The 17,895-nt window shown below is 62.5% G+C and overlaps 2 protein-coding genes across 2 annotated transcripts; one reads left to right on the forward strand and one right to left on the reverse strand.

Annotated features, from left to right (window-relative positions):
- The first annotated feature begins 234 nt into the window (after positions 1-234).
- ERN2 (endoplasmic reticulum to nucleus signaling 2) lies at positions 235-11,346 on the forward strand. The gene is made up of 22 exons (XM_071444753.1): positions 235-409; positions 2,827-2,944; positions 3,252-3,285; positions 3,808-3,880; positions 3,970-4,042; positions 4,178-4,300; positions 4,376-4,477; positions 4,674-4,935; positions 5,039-5,117; positions 5,197-5,347; positions 5,780-5,901; positions 6,050-6,226; positions 6,316-6,565; positions 6,812-6,902; positions 7,413-7,602; positions 7,762-7,861; positions 8,005-8,204; positions 8,870-9,017; positions 9,124-9,251; positions 9,427-9,550; positions 9,775-9,842; positions 9,921-11,346. Exons 1-22 carry the CDS (start codon positions 299-301, stop codon positions 10,110-10,112), a joined length of 2,916 nt encoding a protein of 971 aa, XP_071300854.1. The 5' UTR covers positions 235-298; the 3' UTR covers positions 10,113-11,346.
- Positions 11,347-11,661: 315 nt separating this feature from the next.
- On the reverse strand, positions 11,662-17,010 carry PLK1 (polo like kinase 1). The gene is made up of 10 exons (XM_071444667.1): positions 16,331-17,010; positions 16,034-16,202; positions 15,813-15,957; positions 15,369-15,462; positions 14,644-14,863; positions 14,022-14,180; positions 13,862-13,939; positions 13,235-13,389; positions 12,653-12,835; positions 11,662-12,316 (listed from the first exon to the last, which is right to left on the reverse strand). Exons 1-10 carry the CDS (start codon positions 16,709-16,711, stop codon positions 12,110-12,112), a joined length of 1,791 nt encoding a protein of 596 aa, XP_071300768.1. The 5' UTR covers positions 16,712-17,010; the 3' UTR covers positions 11,662-12,109.
- Between the last annotated feature and the right edge of the window lie 885 nt (positions 17,011-17,895).

The following is a 17,895-nucleotide window of genomic DNA, read 5'->3' on the forward strand; positions in this document are numbered from 1 at the left end:
CGCCGGGAGGGCTTCGCCCCGCGTTACCGGCGAGAGGAGCCGTCCTCGGCTCGGCGCCCGCGGGCGGGCTGGGGCCGGTGCCCAGGGCGGGGGATGCGGGGCTGTGCGCTGACCGCGGCTCCTCCCGCGGTGCCAGCGGCCGGGAGCCGGAGGGGAGCGGGGCGGGGAGGCCGACGGGCCCGCGGGGTCGGGGTGCGTGTGCGGAGCGCGGGGGGGCGGAAGCCGCGTCCGGGACCCGCCCCGGCCCCGCTGACTCACGGCGGCCGCGCGGCCCGGCCCGGCCTGGCCTGGCCGGGACATGGGCGGCCCCGCCGCGCCGCGCCCGCGGGGGCTCCGGGGGGCGCGCCGGGGGCTCCTGCCGCCGCTGCTCCGGCTGCTCCTGCTGCTGCTCCCGCCGCCCTCGGCACAGGTACGGCCGCCGCTGGCAGCGCGGGGTGCGCGGGGGTGGGACAGCGCCCGGGAGGGGACAGCGCGTGTGAGCCCGTGCTCCCGGTGTGAGCCTGCGCTCCCGGTGTGAGCCCGTGCTCCCGGTGTGAACCCGTGCTCCCGGTGTGAGCCTGCGCTCCCGGTGTGAGCCCGTGCTCCCGGTGTGAGCCTGCGCTCCCGGTGTGAGCCCGTGCTCCCGGTGTGAGCTCGTGCTCCCGGTGTGAGCCCGCGCTCCCGGTGTGAGCCCGCGCTCCCGGTGTGAGCCCGCGCTCCCGGTGTGAGCCCGTGCTCCCGGTGTGAGCCCGCGCTCCCGGTGTGAACCCGTGCTCCCGGTGTGAGCCCGCGCTCCCGGTGTGAGCCCGCGCTCCCGGTGTGAACCCGTGCTCCCGGTGTGAGCCCGCGCTCCCGGTGTGAGCCCGTGCTCACCGTGCCCCGCGCGTCCTGCGGGAGGGCACACGGCACTTGGTGCCCGGGCTGTGACAGGGGCGCCCCGCGCTCGGGGCAGGTGCGGCCCGCGGGTGACACCGGGGAGCGGGGCCCGAACCGGCCCTCGGGCGGGGGCACCCGCAAGGTGCTCGTGGTGCGGGTGAGGGGCCGTGGGGCCGGGATGCTGCCGGGGGCCGTACGTGGGTGCCGTTGGCCGCGCTGCGATGGAGCGCCGGGCTGTCACCCGGGCCGGGGGCTCCCAGAGCGGAGACTGCTCTCCATCCTCACCCCGGGCCCGGCTGTGGCCGGCAGCGGAGTCCCCTTCCCCCTCTGCCTGGTCCTGCTGCCTGTCAGGGTGGTGCCTTCAGAGCCGGATCCAGCTCCTGCAGCTGGTGGCGGTTCAAGTGGATAGGCAGCGTGCCAGGGTGGCTTTGGATTACACGGCTAGAGCTGCTTCGCTGGAGGAAGCAGGGGATGCTGGCGCCAGTTTCTGTCTGTGCTTGGCCATCCCTCTCTATCTGTCCTTGGGGGAGCGAGTGTGCCCCGAGCCCACGGCTGAGCTCGGCCCCAGCGGCATCACTGCAGAGTCCAGAGCGCTGTGGTGGAGCCTCGGGAAAGCTCCTGGGACAGCCCGTGGAAACAGCCACACTTGTGAGCTGGGGCTGGGACCAGGGGGAGGGTGGCAGCTCCCGGGCATCCAGTGCTCCCAGTTCTGCCCATGGTGGTTTATGGGGAGCAGGGCAGGCAGCCTGGCCTTTGCCCGAGTGCCCTGGCACCAAAACACCTGCAGAAGGGATGGAAAAAACCCCAGCGCTTGAGGGGGGAAGGAAGCAGAGAGCCCTGATGGCTGGGGGCCCAGCAGTCTCAGTTTCCCCCGGGCAGGTGGGAAGAGCAGACGGCAAGAGTCCCATGTCTGCCAGCCTGCCACGTCCCCAGCCAGCAGCAATCCCTCCTGCATGGCCATGGGGGCTGGAGGAGCCATGGTGGAGAGCAGTCCCCTGCCGTGTCCTGTGGGAAAAGCCAGAGCAGGGAAACTCACTCTGACCTCACCTGAAAATTAAGCAAAAAGAAGTGCAAATAAAAGAACTGGGCGGGAGGCGCAGAGGCTGATATGAGGTGCATTGTGAGGGAGATGGTGTGTGTTCCTGTGCTCTGTTGCAGCTGAAGGAATCTCCTGGCCCTGCCACTCTTGTACTGTCAGGTTCTGCTCTGCAAATGGTCTCAGGCTTGCATGCAGGTCCTGGCTGGGCACAGGCTGTGGCTGCTCCCTGCTCCACAGCATGGACAGGCCCCCAGGACAGGCTCTGCCAGCTCAGACTCCCGAGCAGCGAGGGGACTACTGAGGGGCTGGGCTCCAGGGGTGTCCTTGTGCCTCTCATGCTGATCTGCGGCCATGCAGGGGCTCAGGTGCTACTGCCAAATCCCTGGCACTGGGGACTGCCAGAGCCGTGTGTGTCCCGTGCTGTTTGCCCATCCCTGTTTGCTGACAGGGTGAGGCTGGCATATGTGCTGCTGGCTGAGCTGGCACTTGCTATGCAGACGCCATACGTGGAAGGAGCAGCTCCTCTTCCCAGGTGAATTTGCAATTACTTCCTCAATGTCAGGTAGCTGAAACCTGCAGCTCTGAAGGCCCAGGCAAGCAATCATCACTTCTCTGGCATGAAAAGTCACTAGACTCGTTTGTTTCTGGAAGGAGCTGCTCTTGTCACCTTTTGAAAGGCATCCAGGGTTGTGACTGGGAACAGCCACACTGCAATTCATCCCACCTGTGGGAAAACTTGTTCCAGGGAGAGGAGGGAGAGGGAAGGCTACTCCAGCCCCAGGATGGTTCTGGTGGGATGTGAGCCAGGGGCTATAGGGGTGGGTGGTCACTGAGGGTGCAGCTGCCCCAGGAGCTGAGCTGCACAGAGGAGCTGGGCTGGGGGATTGTTCCCAAGTCTGGCTGATCTCTTGAGGATGGTGTGTCTGTCCTAGAGCCTCAAAGGCAGTGCTGTGACTGTCCCAGAAACGCTGCTCTTCATCTCCACACTGGATGGGAACCTCCATGCTGTCAGCAAGAGCACAGGGGACATCAAGTGGACCCTGAAGGATGGTGAGTAGTGACTGGGAGACATTTGTTTACAGCCTAGCTCCTGGAGCATATTTGGGGTTTGGGAACGCTCCCCTGGCCTGGCTCTTGCTGGATGAACTCTGGGCTGCCAGTGCCTCCAGCCCGGGGTGCACTGTCAGCCCTGGCCCCAGGCACGGATGAGCATCTGCCTCTGGTGTCTCTTTTGGCTCTGAGAGGCAAACAGGCTGCGTGGCTGGGCTGGGTGACAGTGCCACGCTGGGTAAACAGTGGTGTTGTGCTGTCCCACTCAAGGAGCGCTGCTGATGTGGCCTCTCACTCTCTGTTTCAGATCCCATTCTGCAGGTGCCGGTCTATGTGGCAGAGTGAGTGTCACCCCCACTGGGCAGTGCAGGAGGCTCCCTGATAACCGATGGAGCAACAGCAGGAAAGGGGAAACACAGAGAAATGAAATGCCCAGCCCATGCTGTGGCATCACCTTACCCTGTCCCTGGTGCTGGCACATGGTGATGAGGAGGAGCTGGCACCTGCTGCACAGCCAAGGAACTCTCAGCTCGACTACACACACCAGCATGGAGAGAAAGAGAGGGAAATCCCCCTGAGAGCTCAGGGGCAGGCGGGGCAGCAAGAGCTCCTTGAGACAGGCAGGGCATCCACCAGCCTGGTGGGTGGGCACTGGGTGGCTGTGGGAAGTCCAGGACTGACCAGAGGGGGATTTATCTCCTGCCAAATCCAGCGCTGCAGGTGCCCAGGAAAGGTCAAGTCCTGCAGGGACTCACCCTGGAGCAAACTGCTAAAGGGGATTCTGCAGTGTAGCCACTCTGTGTCCTTGGAGGTGCCCAGGGCAGGGGGTGGCTCACGTTTTATCCTTCTCTCGTGCTTCCCAGGCCAGCATTCCTTCCAGACCCCAATGACGGCAGCCTGTATATCCTGGGAGGAAAGAACAAAGAAGGCTTGATGGTCAGTAGGGCTGTGGGGCCATGGGCATGCTGTGAGCCCTGGGGTGCCCTGGGCTGCAGGGGTGACCCTGCCCTGCTCCTGTGTTGCAGAAGCTGCCGTTCACCATCCCGGAGCTGGTGCAGTCCTCGCCGTGCCGCAGCTCGGACGGGGTGCTCTACACCGGTACGGAGCTCTGGGGAGTGCAGGACAGCACTGCCTGGGCTCCAGGAGCCGTGCGGGGCCACAGGCAGGGCTCAGAGGGAGCTCCTGGGGACAGGGGGCTGCGGGGGCTTACAGAGAAGGCATTTTCCTTCTCAGGGAAGAAGCAGGACAGCTGGTTCATTGTGGACCCCAAGTCAGGGGAAAAGCAGACCACCCTCTCAACAGAGGCCTGGGATGGTCTGTGCCCATCCAGCCCCTTGCTCTACATCGGACGGACCCGTAAGTGCCCCATCGACCACCTGGTGCCAGGAACAGAGCACTGCAGGTGACCTCGTGCCCTGCTCCTGTCCCCAGAGTACGTCATCACCATGTATGACACCAAGTCACGGGAGCTGCGCTGGAATGCCACCTTCTCTGAGTACTCGGCCCCGCTCTGCGAGGAGTCCTACCACTACAGTGAGTGCAACTGCAGCGGCCATGGGAGCCGTGGCAGTCAGGGCACACAGCTCCCCAGTGCCCACAGCAGCAGGACTCTGGCTGTGCCCATTGCTGGGGAGAGCAGGCAGCAGCCCATGGCCAGTGACAGAACTGAGGGTGACCAGAGGAGACACAGCTGAAGTGCTGCATCCCTGATCCCTCTTGCTCTCTGCAGAAATGGCACACTTGGCCTCAAGCGGGGATGGGCTGGTGGTGACCCTGGACAAGGAGAGTGGGGAGGTCCTGTGGGCGCAGAACTACGGCTCACCTGTGGTTGGCATCTACCTGTGGCACCAGGACAGCCTGCGCCGCCTGCCCCACCTCAACCTGGCCATGGAGACCCTGCGCTACCTGACCTTCCAGTCACAGGACATCCATGTCCTCAAGTGGAGCTACCAGTCCATCAAGGACTTCACTGCCACCAAGACCCAGCTGCTGTAGGTGGTTCCTGAGCGATGGCAGCCGGTGGCATTCGTGTTCCCCGTGCTCGGTCACCCTGGTCCTGGTGGATGGAAGGTGATGCTTGTCCTTGCCCTGCAGGCCTGCGCTCTACGTGGGGAAGCACGCCACCAGTTTCTATGCTGTGACGTCCCTGGTGCACAGCAGCGTGGCACTGGTGGTGAGTGTCCCCTCTGCCCTTCTGGAGCCACCATGGCATGTCCAGCTGCCTGGTGCCCCACGAGCTGCCACATCCCCAGCCCCAGGGCATCACACTGGCCAGGATCGACGGCCCCACCACGGACGAGGTGACCATGAGGGAGTCCGGGGAGTGCGAGATCACGCCCAGCACGGACGTCAAGTACCCGCAGGGCAGCATCGCCTCGCCTCCCAACCAGTGGCTGCTCATAGGTGCGGAGCAGTGGTAGGCACAGACTCACCCATGTCCTGGCTCCCAGATGGTGCCCGGCGGGGAACACCCCGAGCTGCTGCTGTGCTTTAGGGACAATAGGCAACCTGCTCTGCCCAGCGGGGTGAATGGGATTAAGGCTGTCACCTCGGGCTGGGCTAACACTGGCCTGGGACTCCTTTCAGCCCCTCCTTGTGTCCCCTCCCCCTTGGGACTCCTTTCAGCCCTTCCTTGTCCCCTCTCCAAGAGTGACTGCTGGACATCCTGTGCAGGGGTGGGCAGGGGCCCTTTGAAGCAGGGCTCACAGTTACCCATGCTGGGGGTCCCATGAGAAGCAACCTTCCTACTCCAGGAGGGCCAGGACTGCTGGCAAGGGATGGATGCTGAAACCAAGAGGTGAACTGAGGGTTGTCTCTGTTCCCCTCCTGCCAAAGGGCACCATGAGCTGCCTCCTTTGGTCCACACCACGATGCTGCGAGCCTTCCCAGAGAACCTGAGGAAAACCACGGAAACCATCATCCCCAGGGCTCCTCCCAGCAGGACCGTGTTCGACGATGTGAGTGGTGAAGGGTGCTGGGTCACTGAGGGGTCTGTGCTGCTTGGGGTGGGCAGTGGGTCCCCAGCATGGGACAGGACAGGAAGGAAGTCCCAAAGCCAAGTGCCCTGCGGTCTGTGCCTCAGCCAGCCCTGGGTGTGTGTTGCAGTTCCTGGCCCCGAGCAGCCCGGAGGCGCCAGCTGTCCGCAGCGAGGGGCAGCTCCAGGCAGACCCCGCACTGGGGGAGCAGCTGGAGGTGTACCCCGAGTCTGGCACCTGGGACCTGGTGATGGCTGGCATGGGCACGACTCTGCTGGGCGGGGGAATCCTGGTCCTGCTGCTCATGGTGAGTGCTGGTGGTGGAGGGAGAGGGACACGCAACCGACGCCCCAGCGTGGTTCCAAGCTCTGAGTATTCCCGTGGTTTGTGTTCCAGAAACTGCAGCGGCAGCATGTGGCCCAGCAGCAGCAGCTGGAGGAGCAGATACAGCTCCTGCAGCAGCAGCAGGAGATGCTGCTCTCGGGCCGAGTCTCCAGGGAGGGCGTCCCTGAGGAGCCTGGGGAGCTGGAGCTGAGCCAGGGAAGTGCCTCAGAGCTCTCACAGGGCTCCAGCCCCTCCACCTGCCTGAAGGACCCGGCTAACGGGACAGTCAGCCCAGAGCCAGCTGTCACAGGGGCTGCTGAAGGTGGGTGCAGGGGCAATGGGCAGGCTGTGGGGGCTTCTGTCCAGAGACACCAGCACCCAGAGCAGGTGCAGGGGTGCCTGCAATGAGAGGGCTGCAGCCCATCTGGGATGGGAGGAGGTGCCAGATCTGCTGCTGGATAAGCATGGGCTACATAGGAGTAGGGCCCGAGAAATGGCCAGATGAATAGAGAAACAGGTGTCCTCCATACAGAACTAATGGTTGGAGGCTGTCTTCTCTCCATTGCAGATGCAGAACCAGACCTGGTTGTAGTTGGGAAAGTTTCTTTTAACCCCAAAGAGGTGCTGGGCCATGGAGCTGGAGGAACCTTTGTCTTCAGGTGGGTGACACTGGGTGCCTGTCCCCCCTCTGCTCCCTTTCTCCTTGGGAGCCAGGATAGTGGGATGGTGACAGGGAGAGTGACAAGGCAGCTCAGGGTGGTGGCCACTGGTTCAGGGACTTTTGAGAACTCACCCCCTTCACCTTCTTCTGGTCCTCATCCTACCCATCGTGGAGCTGGGCTCGTGGCCCTCATTGACCAGGCACTGGGTACACAGGGCAGTCCCCCTTAAACCCCCTCCCTGCCTGCCTGCACCGGCTCTGGCCCCCCGCAGGGTTTCGAGGCTCTGGCTGAGCCCCTTTTCCAGCACTGAACACAGAAAACATGAGGGATGTCATTTTCCTGCAAAATTGAGACCCTCCATTTCCCAGCTTACAGTGGGAAGATCTCTTCCTGTCAGTGATGTGACAAGGCTTTGGGGTGCAGCAGTGAGGGTACAGCATGCTGGGGATCCTTGGGTGAGGGTGGCCGGGCCCTGCTGCACAGGGGCACACCAGACTCTGTGCACAGGGGGCAGTTCGAGGGCCGCAGTGTGGCCGTGAAGCGCCTCCTGCCCGAGTGCGTGCACCTGCTGGACCGCGAGGTGCGGCTGCTGCGGGAGTCGGACGAGCATCCCCACGTGGTGCGCTACTTCTGCACGGAGCGGGACCGGCAGTTCCACTACATCGCCATCGAGCTGTGCTCCGCCACGCTGCAGGAGGTGAGCCGGGCACAGGAGCCCTGCAGACACCGGCCATGGGCACAAACTGCCTCTGCAGGGGCTCCTCTCCATTGCCCCATCACGCCGGGGTGGCGTCTCTCCAGCCAGCTTGCCCTTGCCCAGTAAATGAGGCTTAGTTCCTCTCCTGTGTGGTTCCAGTACGTGGAGAGCCCCAGCTTTGAGCGCCGTGGGCTGGACCCGGTGTCCGTGCTGCGTCAGACCATGTCAGGGCTGGCCCACCTGCACTCCCTCAGCATCGGTAAGGGCCAGCAGTCCCCTCTGCAGCCCCTCCTCATGCTGCAGGGTTTGGGCAGTGGCTGTGGGGATCAGCAGCACATGGGCTGTGCCAGAGCCCTGTTTGCTGCAGCCCTGCCGGGTGACACCACAGCCTCTCACTTGCAGTGCACCGTGACCTGAAGCCCTGTAACATCCTCATCTCTGTCCCGAACCGCCACGGGCAGATCCGCGCTGTCATCTCCGACTTCGGCCTTTGCAAGAAGCTTCAGGGGGGCCGACAGAGCTTCAGCCTCCGCTCCGGGATTCCCGGCACTGAGGGCTGGATCGCGCCCGAGGTGCTGCAGGAGGCCCCGAAGGAGAACCCTGTCAGTGAGCCGTGGCCACCCTGCCCCGGGTGCTCCTTGGGCCCATTGTGGCAGTGTCCCCATGCTGGTGGTGTCCCCAGGTCACACTGCTGGGGTGCACAATTAAGATGAGAGCTCCGTGAGCCAGAGCCAGCCCAGACACAGGCACTGTGCTCCTTGCCAGGGCTGTCCCCACGCTCCTGCCCTTGTGGGACAGTGGCCAGCTGTGTTCAGCACCCGTGTCTCATTAGGCTCCATTAGTCCTCAGAAATTCGGGGCGGGGAGGTTGGAGGGGCTGTGAGATGCTGCCAAGGTCACGCTTCTCTCTTCAGAATTGGGGATCTCATTCCCACTGGGAGCAGCTGCTGCACTGATCCTGGGCAGGGCAGTGCTGGGGCTCATGCTGGTGTCTGTTTGCCTGCTGGTGGGACACCTGCAGCCCCTGCGTGTCCATTGGGCTGTGGAGTCCTGAATTCTGGCTGTGCCTCTGGAAACCCCTTCTCTGTTGGGGACCTGGGGTGATGGGGCTCCCTAAGCACAGGTAGCAGAGCAGGAGTCTCATGCGATGCATTTTCCAGCAGTTCTGCAGCCAGTGACAAATTGTGCAGATGAAAGGACAGAGAAGTGGCAGGTAAAGGTTTCCTCACCCTTTGCCTGAGGGTCCCCCGTGCCCCCGTGTTTTGCAGACCAGTGCTGTGGACATCTTCTCAGCCGGGTGCATCTTCTACTACGTAGTGTCGGGGGGCCAGCACCCCTTTGGGGACAGCCTGCGGCGCCAGGCCAACATCCTGGCGGGCTGCTACCAGCTGAGCTGCCTGCAGGAGGAGGCTCACGGTGAGACCCGTCCCCACGGCCCCGCACCGCGGGGAGGCTCCGGCCTGAGGGCAGCTCCCTCTCCTGGCGCAGGGGTGAGCTCTCTGCTGTTCTGCTTCACCCCCAGACAAGCTCGTTGCGAGGGAGCTGATTGTGGCGATGATCAGCTCCGAGCCCCAGCGCCGGCCCTCGGCCCCTGTCGTCCTTGTGCATCCCTTTTTCTGGAGTGAGGAGAAGCAGCTGCAGTTCTTCCAGGTGAGTCTGTGCTGTCCCACCAACAGGTGTGCACTGAAAAACGAGCTGGAAACTGTTGCATTTAGGTCTACATGCTCCTTGTGAGCTACTCTTATGGGGGGTGAGCGGTCCCTGGGTCTGTGTCCCACCTCATGCAGAGCAGGGGCAGTGCCATACCCACCTCTTGGGCACACAGGACGTCAGTGACCGTGTGGAGAAGGAGCCAGCCGAGGGTCCTATCGTCTCAGCCCTGGAATCGGGGGGACGGGCGGTGGTGAGGACCAACTGGAGGATGCACATCTCCCTCCCGCTGCAGATGGGTGAGCATGGAGGGGCCAGGCTCATCACTGGGCCCAGTGAAGCAGGGGGGCTTCAGGGGCTGGTGCTTTTACTGGCCAGCAGGCACCTGCTTGTGCCCAGGAGCCAAAAGCGGGGCAGGTAAAGGTGGCAGCCCTTCCTTGGGAGGCCACAGTGCAGCTGGGCTGGGGTTGGCACTACATGGGCTGTGTCCCCCCTCACTCCGTGTCTCTCCTGCTGTCCCCAGACCTGAGGAAGTTCCGCACCTACAAGGGGGGGTCAGTGCGTGACCTGCTGCGGGCCATGAGGAACAAGGTACAGCCACCCAGCTGCCCCGCGGCCCTGCCACCCCCACTGTCCCCGTCCCCGCTCACCTCACCCTCTCTCCTGCAGAAGCACCACTACCACGAGCTGCCGGCCGACGTGCGGCTGGCCCTGGGCTCCGTCCCCGAGGGCTTCGTGCAGTACTTCACCTCCCGCTTCCCGCGGCTGCTGCTGCACACGCACGGGGCCATGCGGGTCTGTGCCCACGAGCGCACCTTCCGCTCCTACTACTGCCAGGGCCTGAGGGGCGACGGCGCCTGAGGGCCGCGGGTGCTGCCTGAGGGCCGTGGGTCATGCCCGAGGACCAGGGGCCATGCCCGAGGGCCGCGGGTGCTGCCTGAGGGCCGTGGGTCATGCCTGAGGGCCGCGGGTCATGCCCGAGGACCAGGGGCCATGCCTGAGGGCCGTGGATCGTGCCTGAGGGCCATGGATCGTGCCTGAGGGGCAGCAGTGCCCGAGGGCTGCAGGTCATGCCTGAAGCCATGGGTCACACCCGAGAGCCACAGTCATGCCCAAGGACCGTGGGTCATGCCCGAGGGCTGTGGCTGCTGCTCCCAGCCTGGGCCCTCTCTCAGGGTCCTGCTGCCAGCCAGGCAAGGGCTCAGCAGCTAGGGCACAGGACAGCACCGTGCTCTCACCAGGGGGACCCTCTGGGCAACCAACACTGCCAACACACACAGACTCAGGTGTGAAGGCATTTGGGTCAGAAAACAAGGACATTTCAGGTGGACACAGTGCTTGGAGAAGAAAGGGGAAAACACGTTGTGTTTTCACAGTGGGGCCCTGGCACAGCAACGCCCTCAGGCTGCCATCAGCCTCAGGGGACAGTCAGCTTTGTGCCTTAGGTTCTCTCCTGTGCCAGGGCCTGGGGACGCAGCTCCTTGAGCTGTGCTCAGGACCGGGCTCCCAGTCCTGACACTGGAGCTGCCCCTCAGCCCCAGCAGGGCTGTGCTCACCAGGCCAGGCCCAGCAGCCACCCTGGGGCCGGGACCTGCCCGTGGCACCGGGCTGTGGGGGCACAGCCCCACCATGGGGCTGTGAATCTCAGCTGGGCTCACAACAGGGCTTTCCCCCTTAGGGGCCCCAGCAGCCTGTGCCAGGCCTGGTGGCACAGCATCCAGGAACAGTTGTCTCTGGGCACAAAGGAGGGAGGTTCCTTGCCCCTGGGATCCTTCTCTCAAAGACAGGCCTATGCCTGCAGCTCCCCCAGCCTCTCCTGCTGCCCAGGGCTGGTATCCCATGGGTGCTCTGGTTCATGGCATCCTCATGGGCATGTGGGCCCTATGAGCCAGCCTCCAGCACCAGCTGAGCCCATGGGCATAGAGAGCCCCACAGCAAAGTTCCGCTGTGGAACAGCAATAATCTTGTATAGTTTGATTCCTCTGTGTACTGGGGTGTGGGATTTTGTTACACAGGTAACAAGGTTTGTACCAGGTTTCTTTTCAGAATATATTTATACAAAATGTTATAAAAAATTAAAAAACTAAAACTAAAACTTGTCCTGCTTATAAAAACAAACTGGCCTCAGAGCACCTCTGGTTGCTGGCAGGGAGCAGTGGTGGGAGAACAACACAGGCAGCTCACTGGGTTCCTGCTGCCTGAGACGACTTGTGCTGATTCTTTAGCCATAATTAGTCATGGAGCCAAGGAAGAGGCATGCCCAGGCCAAGGGTAAGAGGATGTCTCATTGAGAGAGGAAGGCAGAGAGGTGCTGCCCCCTCTCTCAGCAAGGCAAAGGGAAGTGAAACAGCCTGGCTGCTGTTAAACAATCTTTATTCAAGTTATGAAATATACAAAAGTTGAGGTTTCATGGAGTTTCAGCATTAAAAGGCCAATTGCTCAAATCTCACCCCGGGCTCATTCAATACCTTACCTGAGCTTCTGCCAGAGGAAACGAAGCCCAGAGCACGGGCACAGCCATGTACAGACACCTCACTGCCAGCTCTGCTCTCTCAAGAGCAGCCCCAGGCACCTCAAACGAGAGGGCTGGTTTGGAGCTGGGTTTTTGGCTTTGGGAAATTAGAAAAACAGACTAGGTAGGGAATTTAAAAATACACTTTGTTAGGAGCAGGAAGCAAGAAACCTTTGGGCACCAGTCAGTGAACAACACCATTCCCACAGCAGCAGGGGCTTCCTCGGGGCAGTGAGCCCATACCCAGGAGTGGGAACCCAGCCGGGCCATGGGAGGGAAGCTGCCAGACCTCTCCCTCCGCAGCCGGGCAGTTTGGCACCGATGTCGAGTCCAGCAAGAACGAGGTCTAGGAGGAAGATTTCACGCGGCCCGAGCCAGACTTGGAGCTGAGGAGCTTCTCCACCATGGTGCGGGCGTAGCGCAGGCGGCTGGCCAGCTCCCGGCAGCAGCCGTGCTCCTCGATCAGGCTCAGCTTGTACGTGCGGAAGTCCCGTTTCTCATCTATGTACGTCACAGCAGCCATGAGAGGGCACAGGATGACCTTGGTGTGGTCCTGGGGGGTGAGAACACATGCTCGCTGAGCACCGTGCTCCTTGGGGCAGCATTTCCTCAGCATGAGCCATCTCAGCACACCCAGAGTGTGTGACAAAATCCCTCTGTAGAATTCATTCAGAGTGCAGCAAAGGGCAACAGCTAGCTGCAGCAGCCAGCCTGCTGCTGCAGAGCACAGCCCCTCACAAGGGAGGACACTCTGGGGGCTTTAGGTACCAGCACAGACAGCTCCCAGAGCCAGGCTCCCTGGGCACAGCCTTGGCTCAGGTCATCCCCTCTGCCACCGTCCCAGCCACACCACGTGCAGCCAGAGCCACAGCCCTGCAAAGAGCCTCACCTGGAAGAAGTTGATCTGCACAGTGCCGTTGCTGAGGTGCAGGATGATGGCGCTGCGGGTCCGGAACCAGGTGCACAGGTAGGGCAGTCGGGCCAGCTCGTCCCCTTCCCGTGGCGTGATGTTCGCCCCCGCCTTCAGCAAGTGCTCGCTCATGTAATTCCGGAAGTACTTCAGTAGTGTTATCTGCAGAAGGGATGGGCTGTGAGGGGCTGAGGGTGACCCCAGGCATGGGGAGGGGGAGCACAGTCCCAGATCCTCCTTGCATCTCTCAGAGCTTGAGGTGTCACAGCAAAAACTTGTGGAAATCGTCAAAGTTAACTCTGTGACACATCAGACTTGCTTTGCTGAACACTTTGTACATGGATGTCTTGTGAGGACTAACTGCTCATAAATGAGCCTCAGATAGCAGCTAGAGCTGCTAGTGTCTGTCCTTGGGGCTATGTGCCACCAGCTAGAGGAAGCCTGCAAAGTGCCAGTGGCCTTCAATAAACATTTCTCCCTGGAACCCACCCTGCCATCAAAGCCTAAGGGTGGCAGGAGTCTCACCACCCCCCAGCCAGGGCTCCTGCCCCCAGGACTGACCTTCTTGTTGAGGGCAGAAGGATAGGACCTCACGGTGAAGTAGGACTCGGTGTTGTTCTGCTCAATGTACTGCAGGTTGTCCCCATCGTTGTACATGATGAGCCGAGTGGAGTCATTGAAGAGAACCCCAACGCTGTTGTCACAGAGCTGGTAACCTGCCCAGAAGGGACCCCATGAGACCTCCAATCTCAGGGGACAACAAGCAGTGGGAAGTACCAAGGCAGATGGTTTATCACCCAGGGATTCCCTAACAGCCATCCCACCGAGGCCCTGCCAGGTCTCCTCTTTGGGGAGGTCTGGCTGGCACTTTTCCACCTCTGGATTAGTCATCTCCCTTATTGCATCAGCTGCTTCAAAAACAGCCTCTGCTGCCACCTTGGATCCCTGTGCAGGCTGGGGAGAACTTGGTCATGCACAGGTACCATTGTCCACATTAAAGTGGCCAGGGCTGATGGCCACTGCTCTGGATTCCTGGGGTATTTGGTAAGATTCCTGGCAGTGGTCTTGGACACACACACTGGAATATGGTGATTAAAAACCCAGGCCTAGGAAATGCCCCAACCCAGGCTTCTGCCAGCCCCCTCAGACACAAGGAAAGCCTGAAGCATTGCCACCAATGGTATTTACCGAGTCCATATTTATCTGAGTAGTCCACCCATTTGCTAACCCAGAAGATGGGAATGCAGGCCGGGTCCTCAGCTTCTTCTGCAGGAAGAAAGCAGCTTGTTAGGAGACATTTCCCACAGCCAGTGCACCCCATGAGGCCCGTGGGCTGCCCCAGGCTCACCTTGCCTCACTGCCACTCTCTCGGAGGGCTTGGCTGCGTTGACTGCAGTCAGCTGCTGCAACATGTCAGCCAGGTGGCAGCTGACAGCATCTCCCACCTCCCGCAGCCCCGCCGCCTCCTCCTTCTCCGGCAAGGGCTCCTGGGCAGGGCTGTCCAGTCCTGGGCAGAGACACAACACTGAGATGTGACCAGGGCGAGGTTCCAAAGGCACCAGGTACAGACAACACCTGACACACAGAACAACTTATGTTGGAAGGGACCGTGGTGGCACATGAGCAGGGTAATTCCAGAGCACAGGATGTGTCCAGAGGATTCTGGAGTATCTCCAGTGAGGGAGACTCCACACACCCTCTCTAGGCAATCTGTTCAGTGCTCAGGCACTGCATAGGAGAGGTCTTCCTTGTGTTCTGGTGAAGCTTCCCAGGCATCAGTTTGAGCCCCTCACAGAGCTGAAGCAAATGCAGTGCTTCGTCCCGGGCAGAGCAGGGAGAGCCCCCTCACCACAAATGCTCTGAGTTTCCATAAGGATCAGGAGATGATATGAGGGAGGCACACTGAAGGTTGTGGATGCTGCTGGAGGCGGGCAGGCCGTGCCCAGCCCCACCCAGGCACCCACACCCACCTTTATTGAGCGCGGTCAGCGGCTTCCGCCCGCCGAGCTCCAGGCTGCTGGGAGCCAGGGAGAAGCGGGGAGCGATGGTGAGGCAGCTGGTGGGCAGGCGGCTGGGCAGGTACCCCGAGGTGAAGAACTCGTCGTTCAGCAGCTCATCGATGGTCGGGCGCGTGGCAGGGTCCGACCTCAGCATCTTCTGGATGAGGTTTGCAGCCACAGGGTTGATGTGCTGAGGGACAGGTGGAGTTTAGAGATGGGCCAGGGACAATGTGCACTAGTGACAAATGAACGGGGTTTGCAGCCCAGGGAAGTTCTGCCTGGAGCAGAGCTCCAGCGCTGCATTGGGCAAGCAGGACACGAGCCTGGGGAAGCAGAATTGAGTGGCACAGAGAACTGGCTCCTAACAGCACCCAGTCCCTGAGGTCAAACGACTTGAGCAACACCAACTCATCAGCAGTGTGATGAGCTGGGGACCTGGCCCAGACCTCATGGACTTGCCCATGTCCATTCACCCCCACACACCATCAGCCCAGTTCAGATTTTTTCTGGATTGCAGGGCAGGGAGCTGCTGGCTCCCCACAAGGCTCATGCCACCCCAGTCTGAACCAGCCCCCCAGCACTGAGAGCCCCTGCCCTGCTGGAGAGCCCAAGAAGTGGCAGACACAGAGGCTGCAGCAGGAGGCTCACCAAGCACCACTGTGGGCCAAACAGATGCTCCATGGGAAGCGGCATACCTTGGGAATGGTGTACTCGTTCTTCTTGATCCGGATGTACGTATCCTTTAGACAAGAGGTCTCAAAAGGCGGTTTCCCCACCAGCAGAGTGTACCTGGCCATTCCCAGACAAAAGAGGGTCAGTTTTGAAAAGAGACTCAGATTGTGCACAGGAGCAACCATGTCCTAAGCACACCCAGGGGCTTTCCTGGCAGGGGGAACACACTTGGCATTAGACACTGACAGCTACGTGTACTGTGCCTGGATCCTGTCCCCTGGAAAGGGAAGCTGGGATCCAGCACCCTGCAGGGAAAGTTTCAGTTGGGGAAGGTCGGGAGCTGCGTGGCAGCAGGACTCAGCACTGTGGAGGACAGTGACCTGGAGCTTTGGATCACACTGAAGCTCAGAGGGGCCAAGGAGACCAGAACCACAGGGATTGCCCATCTCCATGGCAGCTTGACTCACATGATGCAGCCAATGGACCAGATGTCCACCTCAAAGCTGTGCCCCTTCTTGCCCAGCACCTCTGGGGCGATGTAGTTGGGCGTCCCACACAGGGTCTTCTTGCGCTCCCCATCATACTCTACCTTGGTGGCCAGGCCAAAGTCACCTGGAGGGACAGGGAGACGGGATATGACCAAGATGCCCTGGCTGGCCAGTCCCCGGGCTGGGGTCCCTGCACTTACCGATCTTCACCTCCATGTCGTCGCTGAGGAAGAGGTTGCCCAGCTTGAGGTCGCGGTGGATGACGCGGTGGCTGTGCAGGTACTGGCAGCCCAGGATGGTCTGCCGCAGGTAGTACCGCACCTCGGGCTCGCTCAGCGCCTTCCGCCGCTTGTGCAGCTCCAGCAGCGACTGCGGGGGGACGGGGGGTCAGTACCGGGGCGGGGGTTGCGGGACAAGGAGGAGCTCAGTACCGCAGGACGCGGGGAAGGGGACAGTCCATACCCGGGGACACCGATACCCGCCCCCCGGCCCCTCACCCTGCGGCGGCAGAGCTCCAGCACGACGTAGACAAAGTCGTCGTCCTCGAAGAAGCCCTGGAAGCCGACGACGTGGCGGTGGGAGAGGCTGCGGTGGATGGCGATCTCCATGGACATCTTCTCCTTCTGGTGCGGCTTCACCAGCAGCGACTTGGGCACCACCTTCCCCGCGAACACCTCCCGGCTCTCGGCCTCGGCCAGCTCGTAGCACCGCGCGAAGCCGCCCTTGCCCAGGAACCGCCCGCGCACGAAGCTGCGCCGGGTGCGGGGGTCCACGAGCACCTTCGGCACCTCTTTCCCCCCCGCCGCCGCCGCCGCCGCCGTCCGGGCCGGCTCCGCCAGCGCCGCCGGCCGCGCCGCCTTCCCGCCCGGCGCGTTCATGCTGTGTCCGCGCTGGGGCTCCGCCGGGCCCCGGCTGCCTGCACCGAAAGAGCGGCTGCGGGAGGGCGGCGGGTCCCGGTGCAGCAGTGGGTGCCGGGGAAGCGGCACGTGCCGGGTCCCTGCACCGGTGCAGCTGCGGGTCTCGGTACCGGGGAAGCTGGGTGTGCCGAGTCCCTGTACCGGCGGGTCCCGGTGCAGTGGTGGTGCCGGGTGGCTGTGTCGGTACAGCCGCGGGTGCCTGTGGCTGTGCCGGGTGGCTGTTCCGGTGCCGCGGCGGGCCGGGCTGAGCTGGGCCGCTCGCTCGGTCCGGCCGCGATTCAAAGGCGGCGCCGGGGCCGTTACCGCGCGCGGCCGCTCCCCATTGGCCGCACGATTTAAAATCCACGCGGCGCGCGGGGCACCATGGGAGCCCAGGGAGACAGGCACCCGCGGGGGCGGGGCCGGGCGCGCTCGGACACGCCCCCGCGGGGCGCGCGGTGTGCGCGTGCGCCGGCGGCCGTTGGCTGCGGCCGCGCGCGCTCCCGGGGACCCCGAGCGCGGGCACGGGGCGCTCCGCCAAGGACATTCCCCGGGATTGGCACCGGCGTGGATTTTCCCGGCACAGGCCCTGCTGCGGCACCGCCCGCCCCCGCGGCTCCCATGTCCTGCGGTTCCCAGCGGGACTCCCGTGGCTAGCCAGGAACCGGCCTTGAGCCGGTTTTTACGACACGGGCACCCCCACGCTGCTGACCCTCGGGTGCCAGTGTGGCCGTTCTGAGGGGCTGTCCCTGCCCTCACTGCCCCCGTCCCCCCCACCAGGCCCTCCGGCACTCGCGGTGCTGGCTCCTGGGCCCCCTTGCCGGGAGAGGTGACCGTGGGATGATGCTCCCATGCCTGAACTCCACCACCAATGACAATGACAAACATCCCACAAGCACACAGCAGCAGCCCCAGCCAGGCTCCTGCTCTCTGCTCCCTGGCACGCACGGTGCCATGGGCTGAGGGAATGAACACCGTTTGCCCCCTTTCCCCATGGGCAGAAGCTGTTTCTTTCAGCACTGGCTAACAAAGAACAGTCAGTGGCCAGCACATACAGTCAGTGGCCAGCACACACAGTCAGTGGCCAGCACACACTGTCAGTGACCAGCACACACTGTCAGTGACCGGCATACACAGTGCTTTTGCCCGGCGGGTTGAGCCAGGGT

Source organism: Agelaius tricolor, unplaced genomic scaffold, assembly GCF_023055355.1.
Source record: "Agelaius tricolor isolate 1412-34295 unplaced genomic scaffold, bAgeTri1.0.p SCAF_19, whole genome shotgun sequence".
Classification (NCBI taxonomy): domain Eukaryota; kingdom Metazoa; phylum Chordata; class Aves; order Passeriformes; family Icteridae; genus Agelaius; species Agelaius tricolor.

What these genes read in the sequence shown, in the direction of transcription:
- ERN2 (XM_071444753.1), top strand. Translation starts at nt 299, where the DNA reads ATGGGCGGCCCCGCCGCGCCGCGCCCGCGGGGGCTCCGGGGGGCGCGC. An exon ending in CGAGGAGTCCTACCACTACA is followed by an intron (nt 4,478 to 4,673) that starts GTGAGTGCAACT and finishes TGCTCTCTGCAG; the next exon opens with AAATGGCACACTTGGCCTCA. An exon ending in AGGCCCCGAAGGAGAACCCT is followed by an intron (nt 8,205 to 8,869) that starts GTCAGTGAGCCG and finishes CGTGTTTTGCAG; the next exon opens with ACCAGTGCTGTGGACATCTT.
- PLK1 (XM_071444667.1), bottom strand. Translation starts at nt 16,711, where the DNA reads ATGAACGCGCCGGGCGGGAAGGCGGCGCGGCCGGCGGCGCTGGCGGAG. An exon ending in CGACATGGAGGTGAAGATCG is followed by an intron (nt 15,958 to 16,033) that starts GTAAGTGCAGGG and finishes CTGTCCCTCCAG; the next exon opens with GTGACTTTGGCCTGGCCACC. An exon ending in TGCAGATCAACTTCTTCCAG is followed by an intron (nt 12,317 to 12,652) that starts GTGAGGCTCTTT and finishes CTCACCCCCCAG; the next exon opens with GACCACACCAAGGTCATCCT.